At 33.6% G+C, this 20,850-nt stretch overlaps 3 protein-coding genes and 1 long non-coding RNA gene across 4 annotated transcripts; 2 read left to right on the top strand and 2 right to left on the bottom strand.

The window, feature by feature from the left end:
• Positions 1-1,106: 1,106 nt before the first annotated feature.
• LOC144852076 (uncharacterized) lies at positions 1,107-3,563 on the top strand. Its single transcript, XM_078709771.1, has 5 exons — positions 1,107-1,382; positions 1,906-1,968; positions 2,084-2,127; positions 2,751-2,870; positions 3,067-3,563. Exons 1-5 carry the CDS (start codon positions 1,160-1,162, stop codon positions 3,127-3,129), a joined length of 513 nt encoding a protein of 170 aa, XP_078565897.1. The 5' UTR covers positions 1,107-1,159; the 3' UTR covers positions 3,130-3,563.
• Positions 3,564-5,665, bottom strand: LOC144852077 (uncharacterized). The gene is made up of 3 exons (XR_013614258.1): positions 5,507-5,665; positions 4,634-4,862; positions 3,564-4,405 (listed from the first exon to the last, which is right to left on the bottom strand). It is a non-coding gene; the product is annotated as an uncharacterized LOC144852077 (long non-coding RNA).
• A 109-nt stretch (positions 5,666-5,774) lies between these two features.
• Positions 5,775-10,245, top strand: LOC144852072 (UDP-galactose transporter senju-like). Its single transcript, XM_078709768.1, has 6 exons — positions 5,775-5,931; positions 7,073-7,184; positions 7,628-7,745; positions 7,853-7,899; positions 8,425-8,564; positions 8,975-10,245. The coding sequence occupies exons 2-6, from the start codon at positions 7,121-7,123 to the stop codon at positions 9,614-9,616; spliced, it is 1,011 nt and encodes a 336-aa protein (XP_078565894.1). The 5' UTR covers positions 5,775-5,931; positions 7,073-7,120; the 3' UTR covers positions 9,617-10,245.
• Positions 10,246-10,511: 266 nt separating this feature from the next.
• On the bottom strand, positions 10,512-19,017 carry LOC144852070 (adenylate kinase 7-like). The gene is made up of 17 exons (XM_078709764.1): positions 18,875-19,017; positions 18,223-18,393; positions 17,857-17,965; positions 17,374-17,468; positions 17,082-17,192; positions 16,750-16,833; positions 16,571-16,659; positions 16,158-16,248; positions 15,806-15,883; positions 14,995-15,144; positions 14,521-14,649; positions 13,840-13,951; positions 13,231-13,359; positions 12,702-12,965; positions 11,995-12,215; positions 11,567-11,725; positions 10,512-11,299 (listed from the first exon to the last, which is right to left on the bottom strand). The coding sequence occupies exons 1-17, from the start codon at positions 18,974-18,976 to the stop codon at positions 11,261-11,263; spliced, it is 2,133 nt and encodes a 710-aa protein (XP_078565890.1). The 5' UTR covers positions 18,977-19,017; the 3' UTR covers positions 10,512-11,260.
• Between the last annotated feature and the right edge of the window lie 1,833 nt (positions 19,018-20,850).

Consider the following 20,850-nt stretch of genomic DNA (forward strand, 5'->3'; position numbering starts at 1 on the left):
ATTTATTGCAATTGATATTACTGGGAGATGTAACGTTCCTTTCTTTCCATTTAAGATACTGTATTTAAGTTTGTATTAATCAAGTAAATTATGAATGGAAGAATTTAAAATAAAATTGAAAGTCCAGCAGGAAACAAAGTAACACAATCAAATAACAAAAGAACATTCCTGTCAGATAAAATTTAGCAAAAAAAATCCCAAAAAACATTTGCAGTTTAAACCAGTGGTCGTATTTACGCCCGGTGCATTTATTCGAGGGAGGAGGCGTTTATTCAAAGCAGGGCGTTTATTTGAATATTACGATAGTTAAGTTTAATGATATTTTAGAATTATTTAAAAATTATTCTAGATTACTATGCATGTAGAGTTTAATAAAAAAAAAATTTGAAGTCAAGAAATGAAGAATATTTGTAAATTAAAGTTTCACCTAGTACTGTAGTTAGTTTAGTTATGATTACATAATGCAATAGACCCTGTCATTGCTTATAAGTGTTTCATCTAGTATAAAATATCTGTATTATATAATAAGCTAAGGTATAGTGAGCTGGAACTCCATTTAGTGGTATTTATATGTACTGTATACCATACCTGGTTCTAAAAACCGAACCTAATTCCAGACAAATATCCTGTGTGTCCAGTGAGAAAATACACAATTTGAAACCCCCCACCCAAAAAAAAGCCCACAAAAAAAAAAAAACCCCAAACCAATTTTTACTGTAGGTCTAGTGCTATTAGGAATGTGCCTATTTTATGTCCACATTATTTACTTTGTATAGAAGGTATTTTCATATTACAAGTAATTGTACAGTTTCAACTTTCACATATTGGGGAAGGGAAAGCAATTTGATTTGTGGACAGGATTCATTTTATTAAATAATTGTCAAAAAAGTATTTTGTATAATTGAAATAAATTTAGGAGAATCGAAATTGAAATATGAGTTTATTTTTTATCAGTAAACCTACCACTGTAAATAATTGTGTTGCATACCAAACAAAGCAACACCAACCACGTGCCTGTGTTATTGTTTTTACCCAGGTCAGCTTATGACGTCATTCACCTTTAAACAAATTTCGCGCGGATTTTTTTTATTTCTCGCTTCTGAAACTACAGTACAGGGCCTACAGTTGTACGTACAATAAACAAAATAATAGTATTACTATGTCAATTTATATTGATTCAAAACGACTGGCAAACTTTCCCGCTACCGATGTTCATTTGCTACCCTGTGAAATTTGTCACAATGGAGATGGAAACGTTTCTACGTATTTTAAAGCTAGCCCCGGTCAGCTGTCCACTCGATATGTAAACAACACCACCGGAGCCGTTGAAACCGTCAGCTTGCCACCTACATCATCGCCTAGCCCTAATCTCGACTACAGTGGTAAGTTAAGCCTGGGCCTAGCATAAATTCGTTGCTTTCATACGACTGATTGCATGCACTACGACGAGTACGACTGGTGAATTTTGTGTATGAATGAAATTAAATATCATTTTATTATAAATAATTATTGATTTATTCTTTTTTTTTTTTAATATATAATGTACATAACGGCTAATTAAGGTTAGCCTAATTAAGTGTTGTATTATTATTATTTGTATAATTTTAAAGAGGGACTACAGCGACAGGCCCATTGGGCCTTTTGTAGTCTCTCGACTATAGTATATATTATAAAATTAATGAATTATGATAAAAAGTGAGAAACAATGCACTACCTAAGTAGCTCGCTGCGACTGATCTCTCGTGTACTGTATACTGTACTGTTGTCAAATCTTCTGCCTGGTGTGGTTGGTTACTAAAATACAGCTATGTATGGTAAATTGCTAAGAATATAATAATAATAAAATAAGATAGCAATCACAATCGCTAAGAAAAATGATGGAATTATTTTCTTCGAATTTGACAGCTTCATCTTTTAGAGGACGCCCTCTCTGTGGGAAACGAATAGAAGTTCTAGATGGCTATGAAGGTAACTTGTATGAGAAACTAAAAAACAAGAATATTATAATAATATTAATTAATGTTAATAATATGTAATTTAATGTATTGATCTTAAAAACGCTTTCTAATTCTTGTATTTTTAGGTGTTGTACTGAAAGAATCAAATAAGCCATTTTCAGAAGATGAGGTAAGATTCCAGGAGGGTGGGGGTTGGGCCTGACTCCAGGAGGGTGGGGTGTTGTGCCTGACTCCAGGAGGGTGGGGGGTTGGGCCTGACTCCAGGAGGGTGGGGGGTTGGGCCTGACTCCAGGAGGATGGGGGGTTGGGCCTGACTCCAGGAGGGTGGGGTGTTGTGCCTGACTCGAGTGCTTTAGCTGTACGATTCCAGGAGGGTGGGGTGTTGTGCCTGACTCGAGTGCTTTAGCTGTACGATTCCAGGAGGGTGGGGTGTTGTGCCTGACTCGAGTGCTTTAGCTGTACGATTCCAGGAGGGTGGGGTGTTGTGCCTGACTCGAGTGCTTTAGCTGTACGATTCCAGGAGGGTGGGGTGTTGTGCCTGACTCGAGTGCTTTAGCTGTACGATTCCAGGAGGGTGGGGTGTTGTGCCTGACTCGAGTGCTTTAGCTGTACGATTCCAGGAGGGTGGGGTGTTGTGCCTGACTTGAGTGCTTTAGCTGTACGATTCCAGGAGGGTTGGGTGTTGTGCCTGACTTGAGTGCTTTAGCTATACAGTTACTGTAGTTCCTTTTAGTTGAGTTGTTTCCCATTCCAGATCAACTTAAACCTACCTTATTTGTTTACTTTTTACAGGACAGAGTGCTCAGTGTTGAGAAGAGATTTGATAGTCTGATGTATTGGAAGTTGGATGGTGAACCATCAAGTAATGATGTATTTATCAAAGCATTAGATTGGATTGATATTGCAGAATCGGTAAGTATATATATTATATAACACCTAAATAAATTCCTGTCATTTCATTAGACGATTGTGGGTCACATGGCGTGCAATAGTACGCATTATTTAATGATAGTTAAAGAGTACTTTTTAATTTTTTTTTTATATATATTTTTATTTCTAGATCCAAAAAAAAGATGATTTAATGAATTTATGTATTAATATTTTGCAGATTCATGGAGATGTTGCATCCGAAGAACCTGAGACACCTTCAAGTGTTGATGGGCTCAGGTGATGTAATCAACTATATTACTATATTATTAGTTCAGCATCAAGAGGGGAAAAGGAGCGAGTTGAGCAAATTCTAAATCACAAGTTCAAGTTCTGGATACCATATAAATTTGGTTGTATTTGATATAAACCTTTTATGGCCCCCAGATTTATAGTACATTTGTATTATGTCATTAACAGTAAATCAATAATGGTTCCTAGGCATCATCCCTGCCCTATATTTAACATTGGATTCATTTTTTGTCCCTGGATGATAAATTGTGGCCCCTGGATTTACCATTTCTAATCCCTGGATCTTATTTTTGGACCCTGGATTTCTAACTATATTGACACATCAGAAAAATACGATAGTAGAATGAAATTCTAAGCTAATTCTAAAGAAATAGTTCAGGCTATGTTGTTTTTTGTATAAATATTGAATAAAATATAACAAACCAATTTTGAAAAATTATTTATTTATTAAATCTCAAACAATAAAACTCTCTTTACACAATTTGATGCCAGCATACAATCTTCTCTAAATGGTAAATTACTTTTAAACTTTTGAACTTGGGTGGAAAAACCAACTCTGGTAAATCAATAATTATTAATCTGTACATACAATGCATTCTTTCATAAATAAATGTCTTAAATTTTGTGCAATCTTTTCTAGTTATTATTTAATACTGTTGTATATCAATGTGAACTATATGTTAAGTAGTATACATTTAGCAATTCCAGTTATTATTTACTATATCAACACTATATTAATCTAATGTACAATTGGTAATTTTCCTATTTGGGTCAGTCCTGCAGGGTCTGACTTAATTTTGTGTTGTGTGACTTGCCGTATGGATTGGAAATTTCATTAATGTTATTAGTACTGTACTAAAATCCTATGTTATTAGCTGTGTGACTTATACATAAGAATTCACCATGTAATGTAACATGCATAGTATAGATTTCAAAATATCCCGTCTCTAGTAAAATCTGGAAAAATATTGACAAATCCTTAAAAAAAATAATGTTTAATACTTCAATCAAAGAATAACATACAGTAACAAGAAGTTTTTAACACCACAAGAACTCTATTATAGAACCACCTGCTGTACATCCACACCAGAGGTTGAACATCTTGCAAGCTCTCCTCATTGTTACCAAGGTGTTCTACATTCCAAAATCGATGACATCATCACTAGAAAATGGGGGGAACAGCGTGGTACTAGGTGCATCAAATTAGGCTAAGAATTCAAGTGGGGTGTACACATTGTCCCCAACATACTCGGCAATGTCTTGGCTTCCTGTAACACAATAAAAATGAATAGTAATGATTATTGTGGGTGGGGCCTATTAATAAATAACCCTGCTTTTTTCAATCCTTCCTTTTCTTTCAAAATAGGCAATTTAATTTCAAAATAATGTTTTTTTTCTGAATATTTTAATGGATGTGCGAGAAATAGCCATGTATGCGTGAGGTATAAAATTCTGCCCTTATGCGTGAGAGTTGGCAGGTACAGATGTAAACTTACTGATTTTTCGTTCCTCTACAGTTTCCTCAGTTTGTTTGGGCTTTTCTCCTAATTCTTTAAAGCGTTCGGTAATACTGACTTCTCTTGTCTTATAATACACAAAAAGAAGTCCTAAAGTAGTCCACACACCAGTAGCATATGCAATTGACAGTCTTTTTCTTAAGAGCCCAGGCTCTTGGTTTAGGAGCAAGTCTTTTAATCGTCTGATTACCATCCTGTTTTACAATATCTGAAATATAGAATATTTATTACTATTGTATTAAACATTTGTTTGTTATTATTTATTTATACTGGGTAACCTCGTCAGTCAAAGAAGAGGGCCCAGTTATGATCAGTGGCTGTGATGTACTATTACACCGGGGTAACCCCCTACTCGTCTCGAAAGGTACTAGGTTCTTTAAAGTGCACATGAGCTAGATAGTGTACACTGGTTTATAGTCCTTATCCGAGAAGACTCGTTCTACCACAAGAACCATGATGGAGCGAGTGACCCTCGAACCCTTTGCCGATGTTATGGCTACCTACGTAATTACGGTTGCACTGTCTTAAATTAACCATTCACTCAAAGAAAGAACATCGCTTGGAATAAACTCCCCGCATGGCAACTTGTACCCAACTTGACTAAGCCGCACGCAAATATGAATAGCCTACTCTACTTACTAGCTAGAGAGGGCCTAGGGGCCCACCTAGACCTACTAACTAGGCCCTCTAGGCCTAGCCTAGTCTTACCAACCAAGCTTTAGGCTAGGCCTAGCTAGCCTAGTACTACTGACACTGTACGCCTAGCTAGCTAGGCTAACTAGGGCCTAGCTAGTAGGTAGTAGTATATCTAGGCCTAGGCCTATATGTAAGATTTTTATTTATTTAACTTACTTGTTTCATTTTTTAAAAATGGAATCGAAAATTAGGAAGCAGCAGCAGCAGCAGGAACCTCCACACTTGGCCTAGCACAGCCAGCCGGGAGAGAGAGAGAGGGGGATGAGTTAATATCAAAGAACTTATAATTGTTATAAGTTCTTTGTTAATATTGAAATACAGATTTATTGCATCGATGGCTTTCCATAGCTGCCGATCAAAAGCGCAAAAGGTGACAAAACTTGATTGTTGTTTGTTAGCAAATTTTTCTTTCGCACATGATTGCAGCATGCATGCTCATGACGCGTATGTACCACCTCCTCTCTATCTTGCCCTTTTCAATGTTATCTCCGTGATTATTTTTAAATTAAAACTTTGTGATGTCGTTGGAAGGTTTCCATTAACAAAACAAAATGAAGGCCCGACATGAAGGCGATAAGAAGGTACAAATCTACAGTAATCATTTCGTTCAGTTGGTTCAAAGAGGTTAGCTAGCTAGGCCTACTATCTACAGTTACTACAGGGGGGCCAGGCCAAGTACTACACTACACTACTAGTCTACTACTAGTACTACCACCCCCTCTACATTATTACTAGGTAGTAGTAGCACTGGCCATGGAGTAAAGAATAAGTAAGTCTTTACTCCATGCACTAGCTAGGCTGTATGACTAGTATAGTATATAAATTAGAGGTGTTGGAGGAAGGTTTTTATTTAGTTCATAAAATATGGCAGCTACGTAACTTGGATTGTTTTAACTGAATTCTAGCTAGTCCCGTGTGACTGTTCTCTGGTTTACGATATCGGCCGCGTTTTAGTCCGGATAAAATCAAATTCCCCATCAAGTTTTACAAATAAATGGTTCAATTTAACGATATGTCCAGTGGCTCCCGGTTAATTGTTTTTAATCAGTTTATTGGGTAAATATATTTATAATTTTTTTTTTCGATAATGAATAGCATTAAACTATTAATTATTATGTGACATTAAAATAGCCAATTTAATTTCAACAAAAAATGTTTCAGAATTTTTCAGATGAACAATATCTTTATATTGTATTATTATTTAGGCCTAATAATATTATAATAAGAATTGTCTTTTGTATATAGCTCCTAACGAAAATAATTTTTATCTTGTTGCAATTAAATTCTAATAAATCCAATATCCAGCCACCAATTGTTATGGTAATAATTTTATACAAAAATCAATATAAATTTATTATTAAAATGCAAATTGTAAATCATTTTATTTTTGATGTGCCTTTTTCATTTTAATTGCTTAACAGATTTTGAGTTCATTGAAATTATAATTCAATTATTTAATTAATTATTTAATTGCTGCATATTCATATGACATTTTTTATATGTGTATAACAATTTCTGAAACAAAGATATCAGTATTGGAAAATGAATTATAGTTTGTAAGCTAATTGGAAGTAGGTGTGTAACTACTGCAGTCCTATAGACATATTACATTTATTTTTCAAAACCATTTTGAGTAAGTACTAACTAGATTTTAAATTATAATCATCTAATTTAATCAATTTAATAATAATGATAATTATATTTTATTATTTTATATTATAGTTTAATCTTTGATTGATATAATTTTGAGACTGTTCAAAGTTGGCGAAGATGTTTAAGGACAAGGATAGCATTGTGGTGTTTGTTCTCTATATTGTATTGTCTGTTAGCCAAGGTATTGTGTCTTTTTTGTTTATTTAAAACCCATTTCACACTATTATTTTTATTAATTTAATTATCTCACATAATTTGTTATATTACTAGGTAGCAATATGAAGGGCCAATTTATGAAATAAATGGAAAATATTATATAATATTAATATCTTGCTTAAGGTTCTGCCTGCACTAGTAAACTTTATGTGACAAAAAAAATGTGATGTGCCCATATATGGATATAATAATATATCACTACCATATTTGGGAATATCGCTACCATAATTATTTAAGCATATCACTACCATTATTTAGGCACATCACACTTTTTTTGTCAAACTTGTTTGATAGTGTAGAAAGAGGTTTAGGATACAAGCAATGTGACGAGCGTTGGATTCAAACTCACGATCTCTTACTGTAAATGGAGTGTAATAAAATAATTTTATCGACTTTGTTATTTCACAGGTTTACTTGTTACTGCTACAAAGAGTGCAAAGGGCGGATATTCATTTAATTTTACAACTGTCGTCTTGATAATGGAGTTCTGTAAGCTTCTTGTATCTATAATAGCGTTCCTAATGCAGTAAGTTTTTTTTTTAGATATAAATATTTATTTTTGTTTATTGCCATAGTCATGCATCCGTCAGCACAATAAGTACAATAAACATCATTTTTTATTTTGTTTTTTAGTAATTCTATTTTGTCATTGCAAAGAGAAATTTTCAAGAACATTAAATGTAAGTTTATATTATATTTTGTAATTTACTAATTCTAGTCCTATTGTCCACTCCCCAGGCACCACATATAATAAGCATATTTGTAATGTTGTTATGGTTATACTATGATACAGCTGTCGCATATGATACTTATGTGACACTGTATCCTAGAATTTGCCTATGATACTCTGCAAATTATAGATACAGTTACCGATAATAGGATTCCTTTAAGCTGCTTTCACATCTCCGGATTCGGTGAAACACGGATTAAAATCGTACGATTCTTCACTTTACCACTGAACCCATTTTCCACAATATTTTTCTCAGGGCGCCAGACTTGAAGCGATGTGAAAGTTAGTGTGCATCTTCTATAACTGTTTTATATAGCCAACATCTGAGTGCTCCATAGTCTCCTGTCTAGCCAACATGGATTTAGGCGGATAATTTAAATAAAATTTTACTATAGAACAGTTTAATTGTTTTTATTGCTATTTGTTATTGTTATTAATTGTTCAGTCTCGGTATCTTTTTGTTTGTTTCGTTTAGTTGCGCTGCTATATGTATTCCCAGCTGCCCTCTACTGTTTGTACAACAACTTGCAGTTTGTAAACCTTGCGAACTTTGACCCCACCACGTATCACATTCTTCTGCAGTCTCGTATTGTTGTTACTGGGTTTATCTATCAGGTCAGTATCATTATGTCTTCATGTTTTTGTATTGAAACCCGTTTGAGGTACAGGACAGTTTAGGGGTATACTTACTGTTCTATGTTACATTATTCAGCTATGTTTGTTTATTGGCTGCTCCCTAAACTGTAAGCATGGTCAATCTATTTCACGTACAGATCACAAATCTTTTTTTCATTCACATAGAACAGCAGCATAGACCTAGAAAATTAAATTAGACATCACAATAGAGAAAACATTTAAAAAGGATTAATAATCCACATTGGTTGGAATTATCACCTGCTTTTGACCAATCAGAGGCCTGGAAGCTATGTATTTGTGTTATTTATTTTTAACTCAATGATGGACTTCCACCACCATCTGTCCCATCATCTTTTTGATTTATTCTATTTTTCCATCTTTTTTTCTAGATATTTTTTGCTGTTAACCTCAACATAAAACAATGGATATCTCTAATAATCCTAACTCTTGGTTGCATAATCAAACAAATCGATCTTCTCAACATCCAACAACTCTCCACATCTACATCCAACATCAGCTACGCCATCCTCCTTGTCCTTGCGCAAGTAACGTGCTCCTCTATAGCCAGTGTTTACATTGAACTACTAATCAAAAGCAAAAACAACCAGGTTAATATATGGCTGCAGAACATCTTCATGTACACTGCGTCAATCTTCTGCAACTTGATTGTTCTCTGCTTCAGTGGTTCTCTATCCGATATTATCTCCTTAGATAGCATCACCTCAATTTTTCAAATACCGGTACTGTTAATTATCGCTAATTGGGTTGGGTTAGGCCTGATTACGAGTCTGTTTCTGAAGAATCTCAATTCTATTCTTAAAACATTCGCTAGTGGTCTTGATTTAGTATTTATAGCAATTCTATCAAGTGTCTTTTTTTCCATTCCAATTACTGGTTTTACTGTTCTTTCGATTTTGGTAATAAGTTTGGCATTCTGGATGTATTCGAAAGATCCAATCACGCGAAAGGAGACTGCTGTTGTCGGGGAGAAACTAAATTCAGTTAAAAATGGTGTAATCGAAGATAGTTGATCGGTCAAAAATCAGTCAAATATCGGTGAAAGACAACCAAATTAAATACATTTTTGGTTATTTTGTAAAGTCTGTATTATGCACCATACAATCATTCTATCCTCACATTGGTTTTTGATGTTTTAAATTTTAATTCAAGTTATAATTCACTAAAGAAACATTTTGTATTTTCTAATAAAATTCTGAAGTCTTAATAGCTGAAATTATTTTGTACAAAATATGATACATTTTAATTGCAATTTTCATAAAATTAAATTTTAAGAGTATTTCAGAAGTATAGTTATTTTTCCTATACATTGATTTTCAGTGCAATTATCTGTATTTAATAAGAGAAGATTTTAATGATCTTTTGCCGTTAAATTATAAATTATTATTAAGTATTTCAACATTTTTTATACATTATATACACTATTAGGATAGTGAGATTGTACTAAATCAATTATTAAAAAAAATATTAATTTACAAAAATGTTAATCAAAAACCCACCTTAAAAATTTACATCAGTTTAATTCTTTCATTCCAGTATTAAAAGGGATCATGCCAACATAATTCTACTGCAGTTGCTACATCTTTTTTATTGCAATAAAGTATGATTTTAGTTCTTTCACATTTAGTAATGTAGAAGTTTATGAGCACTGCAATAAATTAGTTTGTGCGATTACCCAAAAATGGCTTGTTAAAATAATTGCATTACTTCAGTAACTGCAGTAGAATAATTTTGGCATGGTCTATAACTAGTTGATAGTGTCATGTAGACCTGTAATGTGTATTAATGAATGAAAGTGTATTTATATTTTAATATTTTATGTAATTTTATATATTGAAGGAAATAATAAATTTGGTATTGGATATAAAACCTGATATTGTATTTATCAAAACAAATAAAAGAAAAATAATATGAGAAACACATTTATTTCTTATAGTATAGTAATTTTTAATTCACAATAGATTTAAGGGTCTTTCACACCTTCTCCGGTAAGGCTCCATGTCAGATTGCGTGTACAGCATTAGCGACTTTTGTTTTCATGACGTGCCACAAAGCTACGTGCCTATTGAGTAAAAAGATAATTCTGTGCACGCTCAGAGAACGTGGCTATGCATAGAGTGATCTTTTTACTCGATTGGCAATGTAGCGCTACATAGATTGTATTTGCCACATCGGACCCAGAGCATGTGTAAATGGCCTTTCAAAGAACAACTTATAATTATTACTACCATATTTACAATATTAGATGTCCATTCGTAAGAAATTCTTTTGATAAAAATGGGTGTAGTGTTCATAACTTAGCGGAGTTTTCTCCGGTCAACCATGGGTCAACAGACCAAATATGTGCTCAGTTTGACCAACCATACAGTAGTTTCAAGGCCAGAGGAAATAAATAATATGGTTCTCATTAGCACCTCTCAAAATCAAGGACGACATTAGGTTTTTTCTTAGGATTATTTCTTTTTTTGACACAATTTCACACATAAGCGTCGGACTAGAACCATTTCATGTATTTCCCATGGCCTAAAACATACAATTTGATTAGTGATATTATGTACATGACAAAAGCTAGTAATGTCTTTCAGACTAAATAATTTATTAAGAACAAAGTTTAAATTTGGTTATTTATTTTCTGTATTCTTCCATGTTGACTTGGTTTAATCAATCTGGGGATTGTTCCGGAAGAGATACTCGGCCTGAAATAAAAAAGAATTTTGGCGTTCAGTTCTCATGCATTTAAACAGACAGAATTAAAAAGTATAATTATAATACTGTATGTACACAGGAGCAACAGCTATACGAGGAAAGGAGAATAAAGCATTTTGCCTAAAGGATGCAATCAGTATTGTACAGGGGCTCGAAACCTATGCCTATCACATGGTAGTTCGATGTTTTCATTACAATAAATGCATCCCCTGTTATATAAAAAGTTACAATAAAAGTTTTTCTCTTAAGCCTCTTACCAGATAGTCTATAGCATCATCAGGCCTGACTTTACAGCAGTCAATGAGGCCTTGGGTGAGTGTTGGCATTACATGTTTCATCAGGTAGTTCCTTAGTGGTATTGACTGATTTTCAAGTACCTCTTGTTCCTGCCGTTTCACCTCCTCTAGTCGGTTGGTCTGCAAGATAAAGAAAAGCCCCAGGCTAGATTTTCAATTTTTGATAATATTGGTGTAGTCTAACGCCAAGATCATGGATTCTGAGGTTAGAACTTAAACCTGTCGCTAACCGCTGCTGTTGTTTGTGACAAAATGAACTTTATGCCAGTGTGGCAGATCTATGTATGTGGTATTATTAAGTTGGGATATCGCCCCAGTTGCATTAGTGAAATCGGCTATAACATGTAGTTTACAGCAAATATTCGTACTGCAGTAAATGTATCACTAACCCATTCAGTTTGTCGTTTAATTGTTTCAGCCTTCTCTTCTGCCTCTTTCCTTTCGATTTCTTCTTTTTCTTCCTGTTCCTTTTGTAACCTTTTTTCTGCCTTTATTCTGTCCATTTCCTCCACCTCATCTGCTGTTGGCCCGTAGTTTCTTGGTTGGCCCATAATCTTTACGATTTGTTCAACGATACTTTGGTTCTTGGGGTCTGTCTCCTTTGACACATCTGGAAAAATAGAGGTATTCATATCCATTTGCACTTTACTTAATTAATCTATATAATTATAAAAGACCATTTCCAAACTGTTACAGTCTCCATTACTACAACTAACTTCAGTGGCTTAAGTACTCTACTGAAGTTTCTGTAGAAATTCTGTTTTACTATAGTAACAACTTCATTGGCTTAAGTTCTCTACTGAAGTCTGTCGAAATTCTGTTTACTTTAACTACAGCTGCAGTAGTGGCTTAAGTAACTCTACTGAAGTTTCTGTCAAAATTCTGTTTTACTATAGCTACAACTGCAGTGGCTTAAGTAACTCCACTAAAGTTTCTGTAGAAATTCTGTTTTACTATAGCTGCTGTTTCTTAAGTAATTCTACTTGAGTTCTGTAGAAATTATGTTTTACTTTAGCAACATGCTTTGTTTTAATTGCTGCAGTAATTGTATTATATCTGCTGCAGAAATATTAAGTTACTGCAGTAAAAGACTAACCTATATTCTCTGGATGGAACTCCAGCTCATCAAAGTAGTTAAGAACCGTTGTGTCTTCTTCGTTGAGCACTCGGAACTCCTGGAGGCGTCTCTGCAGACCATCTTCTGTGTTATGCGTGCCAGCAACGACACTTTCAGGCAGGTTCATTACCCGATCCTTGAGGAACTCGTCGGTGCAGTTCAACGATATGATGACCTCTGGCATAATGTTTTTATCAAAGACTGGCATTTTGGAATTCTCTTCCTGCTCATCTTCATCATCAACTAAAATGGAAATAATTTTTTTTTTAGTTTTTAAAAATATATTGTCCCCCTGAAAAATTTTTTTTTTTAAATGTGTTTGTTGAATATGCCATTTTATTGTCACATAATAGTTATTTGCAATCAATCACAAAAAAAAAAGGCTCTCCTCCATAAAAAATATGAATTAATTTTGTAGAGGCCATTTTTTTAGTGTGCAGTATACTATGGTGATAGAAGAAGTCTAGGGGTTATGGTTATATGATTATATATAATTTAGTGAAAATACCTGCAAATAGCTCTTTAGCCTGCTCCATTGTCTTTGGGTAACCATCCAGAATGAAGCCTTGGTTCTGGCACGGCATAGAATGAAGCTTGTCGCGGAAGAAGGGAATGATATACTGGTCATCAATACGTCCTACAAGTGGAAAAAATTATTTTTATAAATGAACTACTATCTACTGTCATTATGAACCTGGAGTCTGGTTTATTTATAGAAAAGGTGACATTTCTGAAATTACAATAGTCTGGGGATCGAGAATTAGTATCAACATTTTCAGGGCTCTTTTGTGGCCGCTTAACAATGTTTTAATAACTTTATTTTACCACAAAGGGTAAAAAGTTTTCGTGCATTCGTATTTGAAAGTTTGCGATTGATTTATTATGATTATTGGTAATATTCCATGTGAACTAGCTTCAACCATGTCAATAGCTTTAAACATTTTAGTGCATTTGTAATTGGGATCCAAAAGTTTGTGATTGCTATATTATTCTGAGAATTGTATAAATATTTGATGTGAACCAGATGATCATAAAGCCTTGTCTACACTATCAAACTTTATGTGATGTGCCCATATATGGAGCTTCATGTGAACAAGCTTAACCCCTGTTTACACACCATTGTTTGCCTCTTTATTCTCTATTATAGTTTCTAACAGTTCGTGATCTTCTTGGGCTTTGCCATCATCGTCCTCGTTTTCATCCGAATCTACACGGGCTGCGCTTTTCTCCTAAAAATGTAAAACATGAATTTTAGTTACAATAAAGCCAGTTGAAAGGAGAAAAAGCACCAAAAAGATGTCACCTTTTTTAACATCGTAGCCAACAGTAAAGTGTAAATGAAAATATTAAAATAAAATATTAACCGTCCTCAGAAACTAAGGAAATTTGGATTAGACGAACAGAAGCCACATTGTAGCTCCTACCACGATTGGCTCACCGACGATCTCCTACTCTTTTCGAATTGTGTAGTAATTGTTGTACTTGTAAAGTTCTTTATTATTGGGCACATGTGCATTGTATGTACAAGGACCAAAACTTTACATCCCATCCAAGGTACAAAGCAAATAATGTAAAATATCTTGCCCAAGGATATAAGCAATATGGCACAGACAGGACTAGAACCCATGCCTCTTGCATGCAAGGCTGATATCCATACCATTAAACCAAACTGCTTTTAGCCCTGGCTAACAAATTTTATATATTCCCAAGCCTGTTGGGACGTCGATTTATGTCATTAAGTAAATGTCAAAAAAAAAAAAATTATAAATAAAATAAATTAAAATTATATTACACATACCAACATTTCAATGGCCTCCCTGATCACATCATTAATCTTAATATGATGCAGTTTGTACTGCTTACACAAGGCTTCTACAATGCTAGTTTTGCCACTTGCTGGTGGGCCTAGAACACAGGCTCTCATTGGCTGCAAGGAAGAAACAAGAACATTATAAACACATCGTAATTTGGAATTTCCACAACAGTGTATACCAACAAACCGTTATTCATTAGACAACTCTATACATACATTAGAACCCTATTCAGAGGACATGCCTATTACGGGTCACTCAGGTAGTTAAAACAACGAGGGGAAGTATATGTTTTAATACCCTCCAACCGACCACACCCAGTCACTAGTAACAGTAATGAAAAATTACATTGCAGAAAATAGAACAATGAGCCTGTATAATTCACAAATAAGATAACTATGTGACATTAGGGAGCTATCGATTATACCCCAGGGCAACCACTGTAGTAACACATTTCTCACCAGTAGCCCCCTTGTTTGTTTGTACTCCTTGATAATTTCAGTAATATTCTCTTTCAAGCCAGTTTCTGCTACCCAGCGAATGTTCATGTTCTCCTTGATGTACACGCCGTCCATTCGTAGATTCACAAGCAACATATCAAAGTCACTTTGCTGGATAAAAAAAAACAAAGTGTGTAATTAAGTAATTAATAATAATATACTTTGTTTATTAACACTAACAGTCTTTAATAAAATATCTAATCCTCATGAAAACTCACTGAAGTAAAGTGAATAACCAAAATAAAAAGATTTTCTTTTTTTAAAACTAATACTGTAATAAAATATGTTTCATTTTATCATTCATTTGGACTAAGTCATCTGACATATTTGGTTGATTTCAGATCCTGGGTGTACATTCGTACATTCATTGCAAAAAATTCAAAATACTAAACCAACTCATCAGTCATGTAAAAACTGATAGAGGGCGCTAATAACTGGACCTGCCGGCAAAAACAATGTTTAACTTGTTGATGGGTCGAAAAGTATGAATATTGGTTTTACAAAAATAAATATACATTTCCTTAGAAATAGAAACTATATTGTTTGATTATTAACTTTCATATGCCATGTTTAGTTGTTAGTATCACTGGTTTGGTTTGCATTCAAAAAATTATTATATAATGTTACACTATCAAATTTTATGTGAAAACAAAATGTGATGTGCCCATATATGGACATGATGATGTCATATCACTACCGTATTTGGGCACATCACACTTTTTTTGTCAAACCAGTTTAGTATTGATTAGGCTAATTACTGCAGTAAACTTACTTTTACATCTTTCTTCAACAACGTTTCTTCTTTTGTGATATGCTTCACTTTGCCAGTTCCCAGGTCAGTACTTATAATCTATACAAACATAACAAATAAATGTATCGTAAATGATTTTATTTGAAAAGGGGGAAGCTATCAAACTTTATGTGACAAAAAATCTGATGTGCCCATATATGGACATGATGCTGTCATATCACAACCATATTTGGGCAAATCACATTTTTTTTTGTCAACCTACAGTAGTTTGATAGTGTAGACAGAGCTTAAGATTGATAAAACAAGTTTATACTGTATTAATAAACAACAACCTTCAAGAGAATATCAACCTGCACCTTTGATAGATACTCACTTTAACAACATCTTCCAGAGTGTTTTGAGAGTCGTCAACGGCAACTAAGTACCTCGTCTTAGGGCGACTGTCGGCAATGTTTTGGAGTACACTGAATGAAAAAACAAAACATAAAATCATCAAGTTACAATAATGATTTATAAGAATAAGGATTAAATAAAGTTCTATATTAAACTCAAACTGCAGAATGTAAATTTTGATCCTGGAAAGTTTCCATGGAGTTGCCGTATTCACCATTCCCACTAAGGCTAAGGGAAACCCATTTAAAATTTTAAAAATCTCCTATCTAATTGAATACAATTTAAGGGAAATACTTAAATATTTATTGAGTTAAGTGAAATACTTATTTAAGGGAAATATCTCACTTAAGTGTGATTGGTGATTACGGCCATAAAATCACCTGTTAAACTTACCCAGCCAAATCCTTAATATGAATCGTTGGTAAAATGTTCATTCCATTACCAAAGCATTGTAATGCGTCTGTGTTACCATGCCAGGCAGTCTATGGTTAAAGATTATATATAAATAATTACAACCTAATTTGTCACTTTCTTTATGGTTTAATAGAATATACATTTTATATATTACTTACCCTAAATAAGTCGTGGAATATTTTTTCGCCTGCTCCATATGTGAGGCCAGTTGCTACTACATATGTTACAAACTTTGCCTTGTTCTGCAAAATAAATAATATAAATAATTTTCTAAAAAGGTCCAGGGTACACAATTCAAGTCTGTAATTGAACGGATGGAGCAATACTTAAAGCATTTGAGAAGGCAGCAATGAAATTGGACGTGGAGAATGTATTTAATTATGGAGTATTGAAAAGGTACATTGGTTGTTGCAATTTCCCTTTCTTTTGTTATATAATTATGTGCAAACAAATGATTAAATATAATAATAAAATCCAATATAATACTCACTGTCTTTCCGTGTTTGATGACAAGCTTTTCGGCACTAATATGATTCTTAAAATTAGGGTGAGGTTTTCTTCTTCTATAGTCATCCTCAGTAAACGGAATTTCTGGGTCATCCTTAGAGAATTAGGAGGGAAAAAAACATTTAAAATGAGTAAGTACTAGTAGGTATTTTGGATGTTCAGCTAGTAATTTAATTTTTTTTTTCTTTCACACATAAGTCAGCGTTTTGTGTCTAACAAGTCTATGTGAAAGGAGCTCCAAGACAAGAGAGGTGAATGAAGAATTGAATACTTACAGGATCAAGAGGCTTACTCTTTGCCCATGTCATTACAGTTGACAACAAAATGAATATCTTTGGAATCTTAAACCGTTCCAACTCGGCATGGAGTGCTAGAAAAAGTATAAAAATACATTAATATAAATTTTAGTATCTACAGTACCTGTGTAATTAAAATTATGATCTTCAGAGTTATAATGACAATTGTATTCCTCAAAAGGATCTCTGTACTGTATGTGTCATTTCAATTCGTTTTCAGATTTCAGAGCCAAGGGTAGCCTAAGTTTCGATTTTAACATTATGTTAATTAATATTACAATTAGTCAATTAATAATTAAAATACACATCTTGAGGTTGGAAGAAACCCCAAAAAATGTATCATATTTTTGGTTTGAAATAATTGGCTTCTACAAAAGTTGATGAGCATGCCAATGATCAAGCTCTGGAGACGTAAAGTCCATAAAAGCTAGGCAGTATATAAAGTAGAGTTGTAAAACTAACCTGATACAGCCCATGTTGCTTCGTCAATTTGACCTGCATCCTCATTGATGTCATAAATGACAATATCGCACTCCGACATATGTTCCAACATCTGCACTTTGTCTTTAAACTAGAAAGAATAAAATTAAGTTATTATTTATATTAAAAAAAAGATTATTTTGTATTTTAAGTTAATAAAATTGCAATTTGAAAAGTTTACCCTTAATAAAATTAAATTGTTTTATAATAATTTTCGGTAACGTTATTTTTTTTTCTTTTTAACTTATTTTTGATATATATATGCTTTTTATTGATGATTTAAAACTTTTCTATATCATTATCAAGGATCCAGTACTCCATTGAGCAGTCACCAGATATATGGCTTACATTAAATATTTCTGTCACCCACTCTGGTTTCTCTCCATCCTGGTTCTTGAGCGTGCCAACGATCTCATATGTACCTTCTTTGGTAACCAAGGTATCACTTTTGACGGATTCTGTGTCTTCTTCTTCCTCCAACTCTTCTAGAGATGCATTGATGACGCATGTTGAAAGATACTAAACATTTAAAAAAAGCATTTCAATCATAAATAAATACAACAACTAGCCATAGGCCTAGCTTATTTATCTTATTGAAGGTTAACATCAACAGTAATGTATAAGGTAGGCCTAGGATAGCCCAATTTATAATTATCCATAATTATATAACAGTCAAATGATGAGCACGGACAAACCGATGATTTCTTTACCAATATTTACCTTCCTTCTTTATTTGATTAAATATTATTATTATTTTATTTACCTACATCAATTTATACTGTAGCCTAGCCCACTTTTAAAAGTCCTGTACTTTAGAGCTAGGCCTAGACCTAAACATACCGCATCCATCACCAGAAAAGACCACCACAACACACAATCAATGTCACACACACAGCATGCAGGCCACACACACTTTTTTTAGGACGACGGCCTAGCTTTAGAGCATTGCCTATGTGATAAATCGAAACTCAAATTTGACAAAAATGTTACTAAAACATGCCTTTGATATTGCTCCTCCCTCATAACTATCAACATGGTTGATAAATATTCGTTTTCTTGTTAGTTTTTCTTGTACAGTAGTACTTTCTGTGTCTTCCGCCATGACTTTATTTTTGGTTGTTATACGTCGCTAAGGAATTAACCCTTGACATCTTGATGTTCACCCAACCGTTTCATTGTGTCAACACAAAAGTTTGTTTGTTAAACCGTCGTAATGTATAATTAAAGAAATTACATTATTACATCTTTTTGTAGAGTGGATCTTCTCATATTTTGTTGTAGATAGGTAGTACCTATATTAAATTTCATGAGCTCCTATTATATAAAATTTTGAAAAAACCAAATAACGATTTGCAGGACTCAATCTAGTAACTATTAGTTAGGTCCTACGTATTATATGTACTATTACTAAATATATGATCTTTGGTAGTCCTACTATTTAATTTCATTATTAATTTTTTTAAATCATATCACTGCATCAGAGTAAACATTTTTTTATAAAATTAAAAATAAATTGATAATATAGAATGAATGATGTTAAAATGATGGTTTATAATCATGGAGGTATAAAATTATACTCCGCCCCCCCCCCCCCCTCCCCACCACTTCCCCGTGGTGTAGGCCCGAATCATAGAGATATTATAGTGAATATATCTATCATTTAAAACGAAAACCATACGTGGGCGTACGACAGCAGAAAACTAAACGATCAAAAAGGAGTGCGTGACGCTGTTCTAAAAATTCTAACCTCCCCGTGAATCTCAACCCCCTGTGCCTGTACTACTCCCTCCACTAGACTGCCACTCAAAATGCAAATCGTGTTTGATTTGTAAGGTAAATAGTAAATCCAATTCTAGCCATATACACATCATTTGTCACTGCAGGAAATTATTCGCGGTTAGCTTGAGGTGGCCCATGAAACTGTTCAAGTTCCACGTGTCACCTCAAAAGTTTCAATTAATAGGCCTAAGTCATAGTTTAATTAGAAACGTGACGATTTTAATATCAAGCAACAGCTAGGTGAATAAACTAATAAGTAGGTAATATTTTATAGAGATCAAATTCATTTTTTCATACACAATTTCATTGGTCAGCTTGCGTTGCTCCGTCACGTCGTTGCGTTGCGTGCTCTTGACGTAAATAACGCAAGTAATTTGACCAATCACAAGCGATGAATTTTTCACCGCAGTCGGTTGCTATTGGTCAACTCGCTTGCGTAGCGTTTACGACCATGCGTTGCGTTTACGACCTTGCGTTGCGTTTACGACCTTGCGTTGCGTTTACGACCATGCGTTGCGTACGCGTCCTAATGTGAACCAAGCTTAGGTACTTCCATATTAAACACGCGTACTGCATAAATTATATTCAAATTCAAACAAATTATCTAACAAAACAAGGCCAGGGCCTACACGTATTTAGTGCCGGATTAATATTTATATTATTTTTTTATTTTATTTTTCAATTTCTCTTTTTCAATACGTATTCAAAGCGCCGATTTTTACAAAAGTTAATAATAAATTAAATGCTCTTGAATTTTTCATTGCGTAATTTCTAACGCGGTCGAATAAACCCAATAAAATTACGATTTCATTTTTATTATAGAAAATAAACTATAGAATTTAACCAGGGCCATGCTCCAAATACGTTTTTATCAAGTTTTTTTTTTTTTAATTTAATTTTATTAATATTTTTAATATTAGGCTTAGGTGACATTGAAATGGTTATTCAACAAAAAACAATATTACGTCATTTCAATTACATTCAGGGGGAAATGATTAATTAGATAGAAGTATCTATCTTTTTTATTATTATTAAAATCTGTTTCATATTTTAAAGTTGTAATAGGCTGGTATTTGATACACTACGCGGCTTAATTAATAAAATAAACGAATTTCTATGAATCTTGAGATTAAAAAAGATAAAAATCTGTTATTAAAATAATTGTAAAGCAGCGCCGCCAATATGATTCAAGATCAC

This window comes from Antedon bifida, chromosome 9 (genome assembly GCF_963402885.1).
Source record: "Antedon bifida chromosome 9, ecAntBifi1.1, whole genome shotgun sequence".
Lineage (NCBI taxonomy): Eukaryota > Metazoa > Echinodermata > Crinoidea > Comatulida > Antedonidae > Antedon > Antedon bifida.

Bases quoted from the DNA above. Each gene is read 5' to 3' on its own strand.
- LOC144852070 (XM_078709764.1), bottom strand. From the start codon at position 18,976: ATGGCGGAAGACACAGAAAGTACTACTGTACAAGAAAAACTAACAAGA. The intron at 17,193-17,373 runs GTAAGTATTCAA...TAATTCTCTAAG, and splicing joins AGAGTAAGCCTCTTGATCCT to GATGACCCAGAAATTCCGTT. The intron at 11,726-11,994 runs GTTAGTGATACA...TTTATCTTGCAG, and splicing joins TTAAACGACAAACTGAATGG to ACCAACCGACTAGAGGAGGT.
- LOC144852076 (XM_078709771.1), top strand. From the start codon at position 1,160: ATGTCAATTTATATTGATTCAAAACGACTGGCAAACTTTCCCGCTACC. The intron at 2,128-2,750 runs GTAAGATTCCAG...TACTTTTTACAG, and splicing joins AGCCATTTTCAGAAGATGAG to GACAGAGTGCTCAGTGTTGA. The intron at 2,871-3,066 runs GTAAGTATATAT...AATATTTTGCAG, and splicing joins GGATTGATATTGCAGAATCG to ATTCATGGAGATGTTGCATC.
- LOC144852072 (XM_078709768.1), top strand. From the start codon at position 7,121: ATGTTTAAGGACAAGGATAGCATTGTGGTGTTTGTTCTCTATATTGTA. The intron at 7,900-8,424 runs GTAAGTTTATAT...TGTTTCGTTTAG, and splicing joins AATTTTCAAGAACATTAAAT to TTGCGCTGCTATATGTATTC. The intron at 8,565-8,974 runs GTCAGTATCATT...CTTTTTTTCTAG, and splicing joins TTACTGGGTTTATCTATCAG to ATATTTTTTGCTGTTAACCT.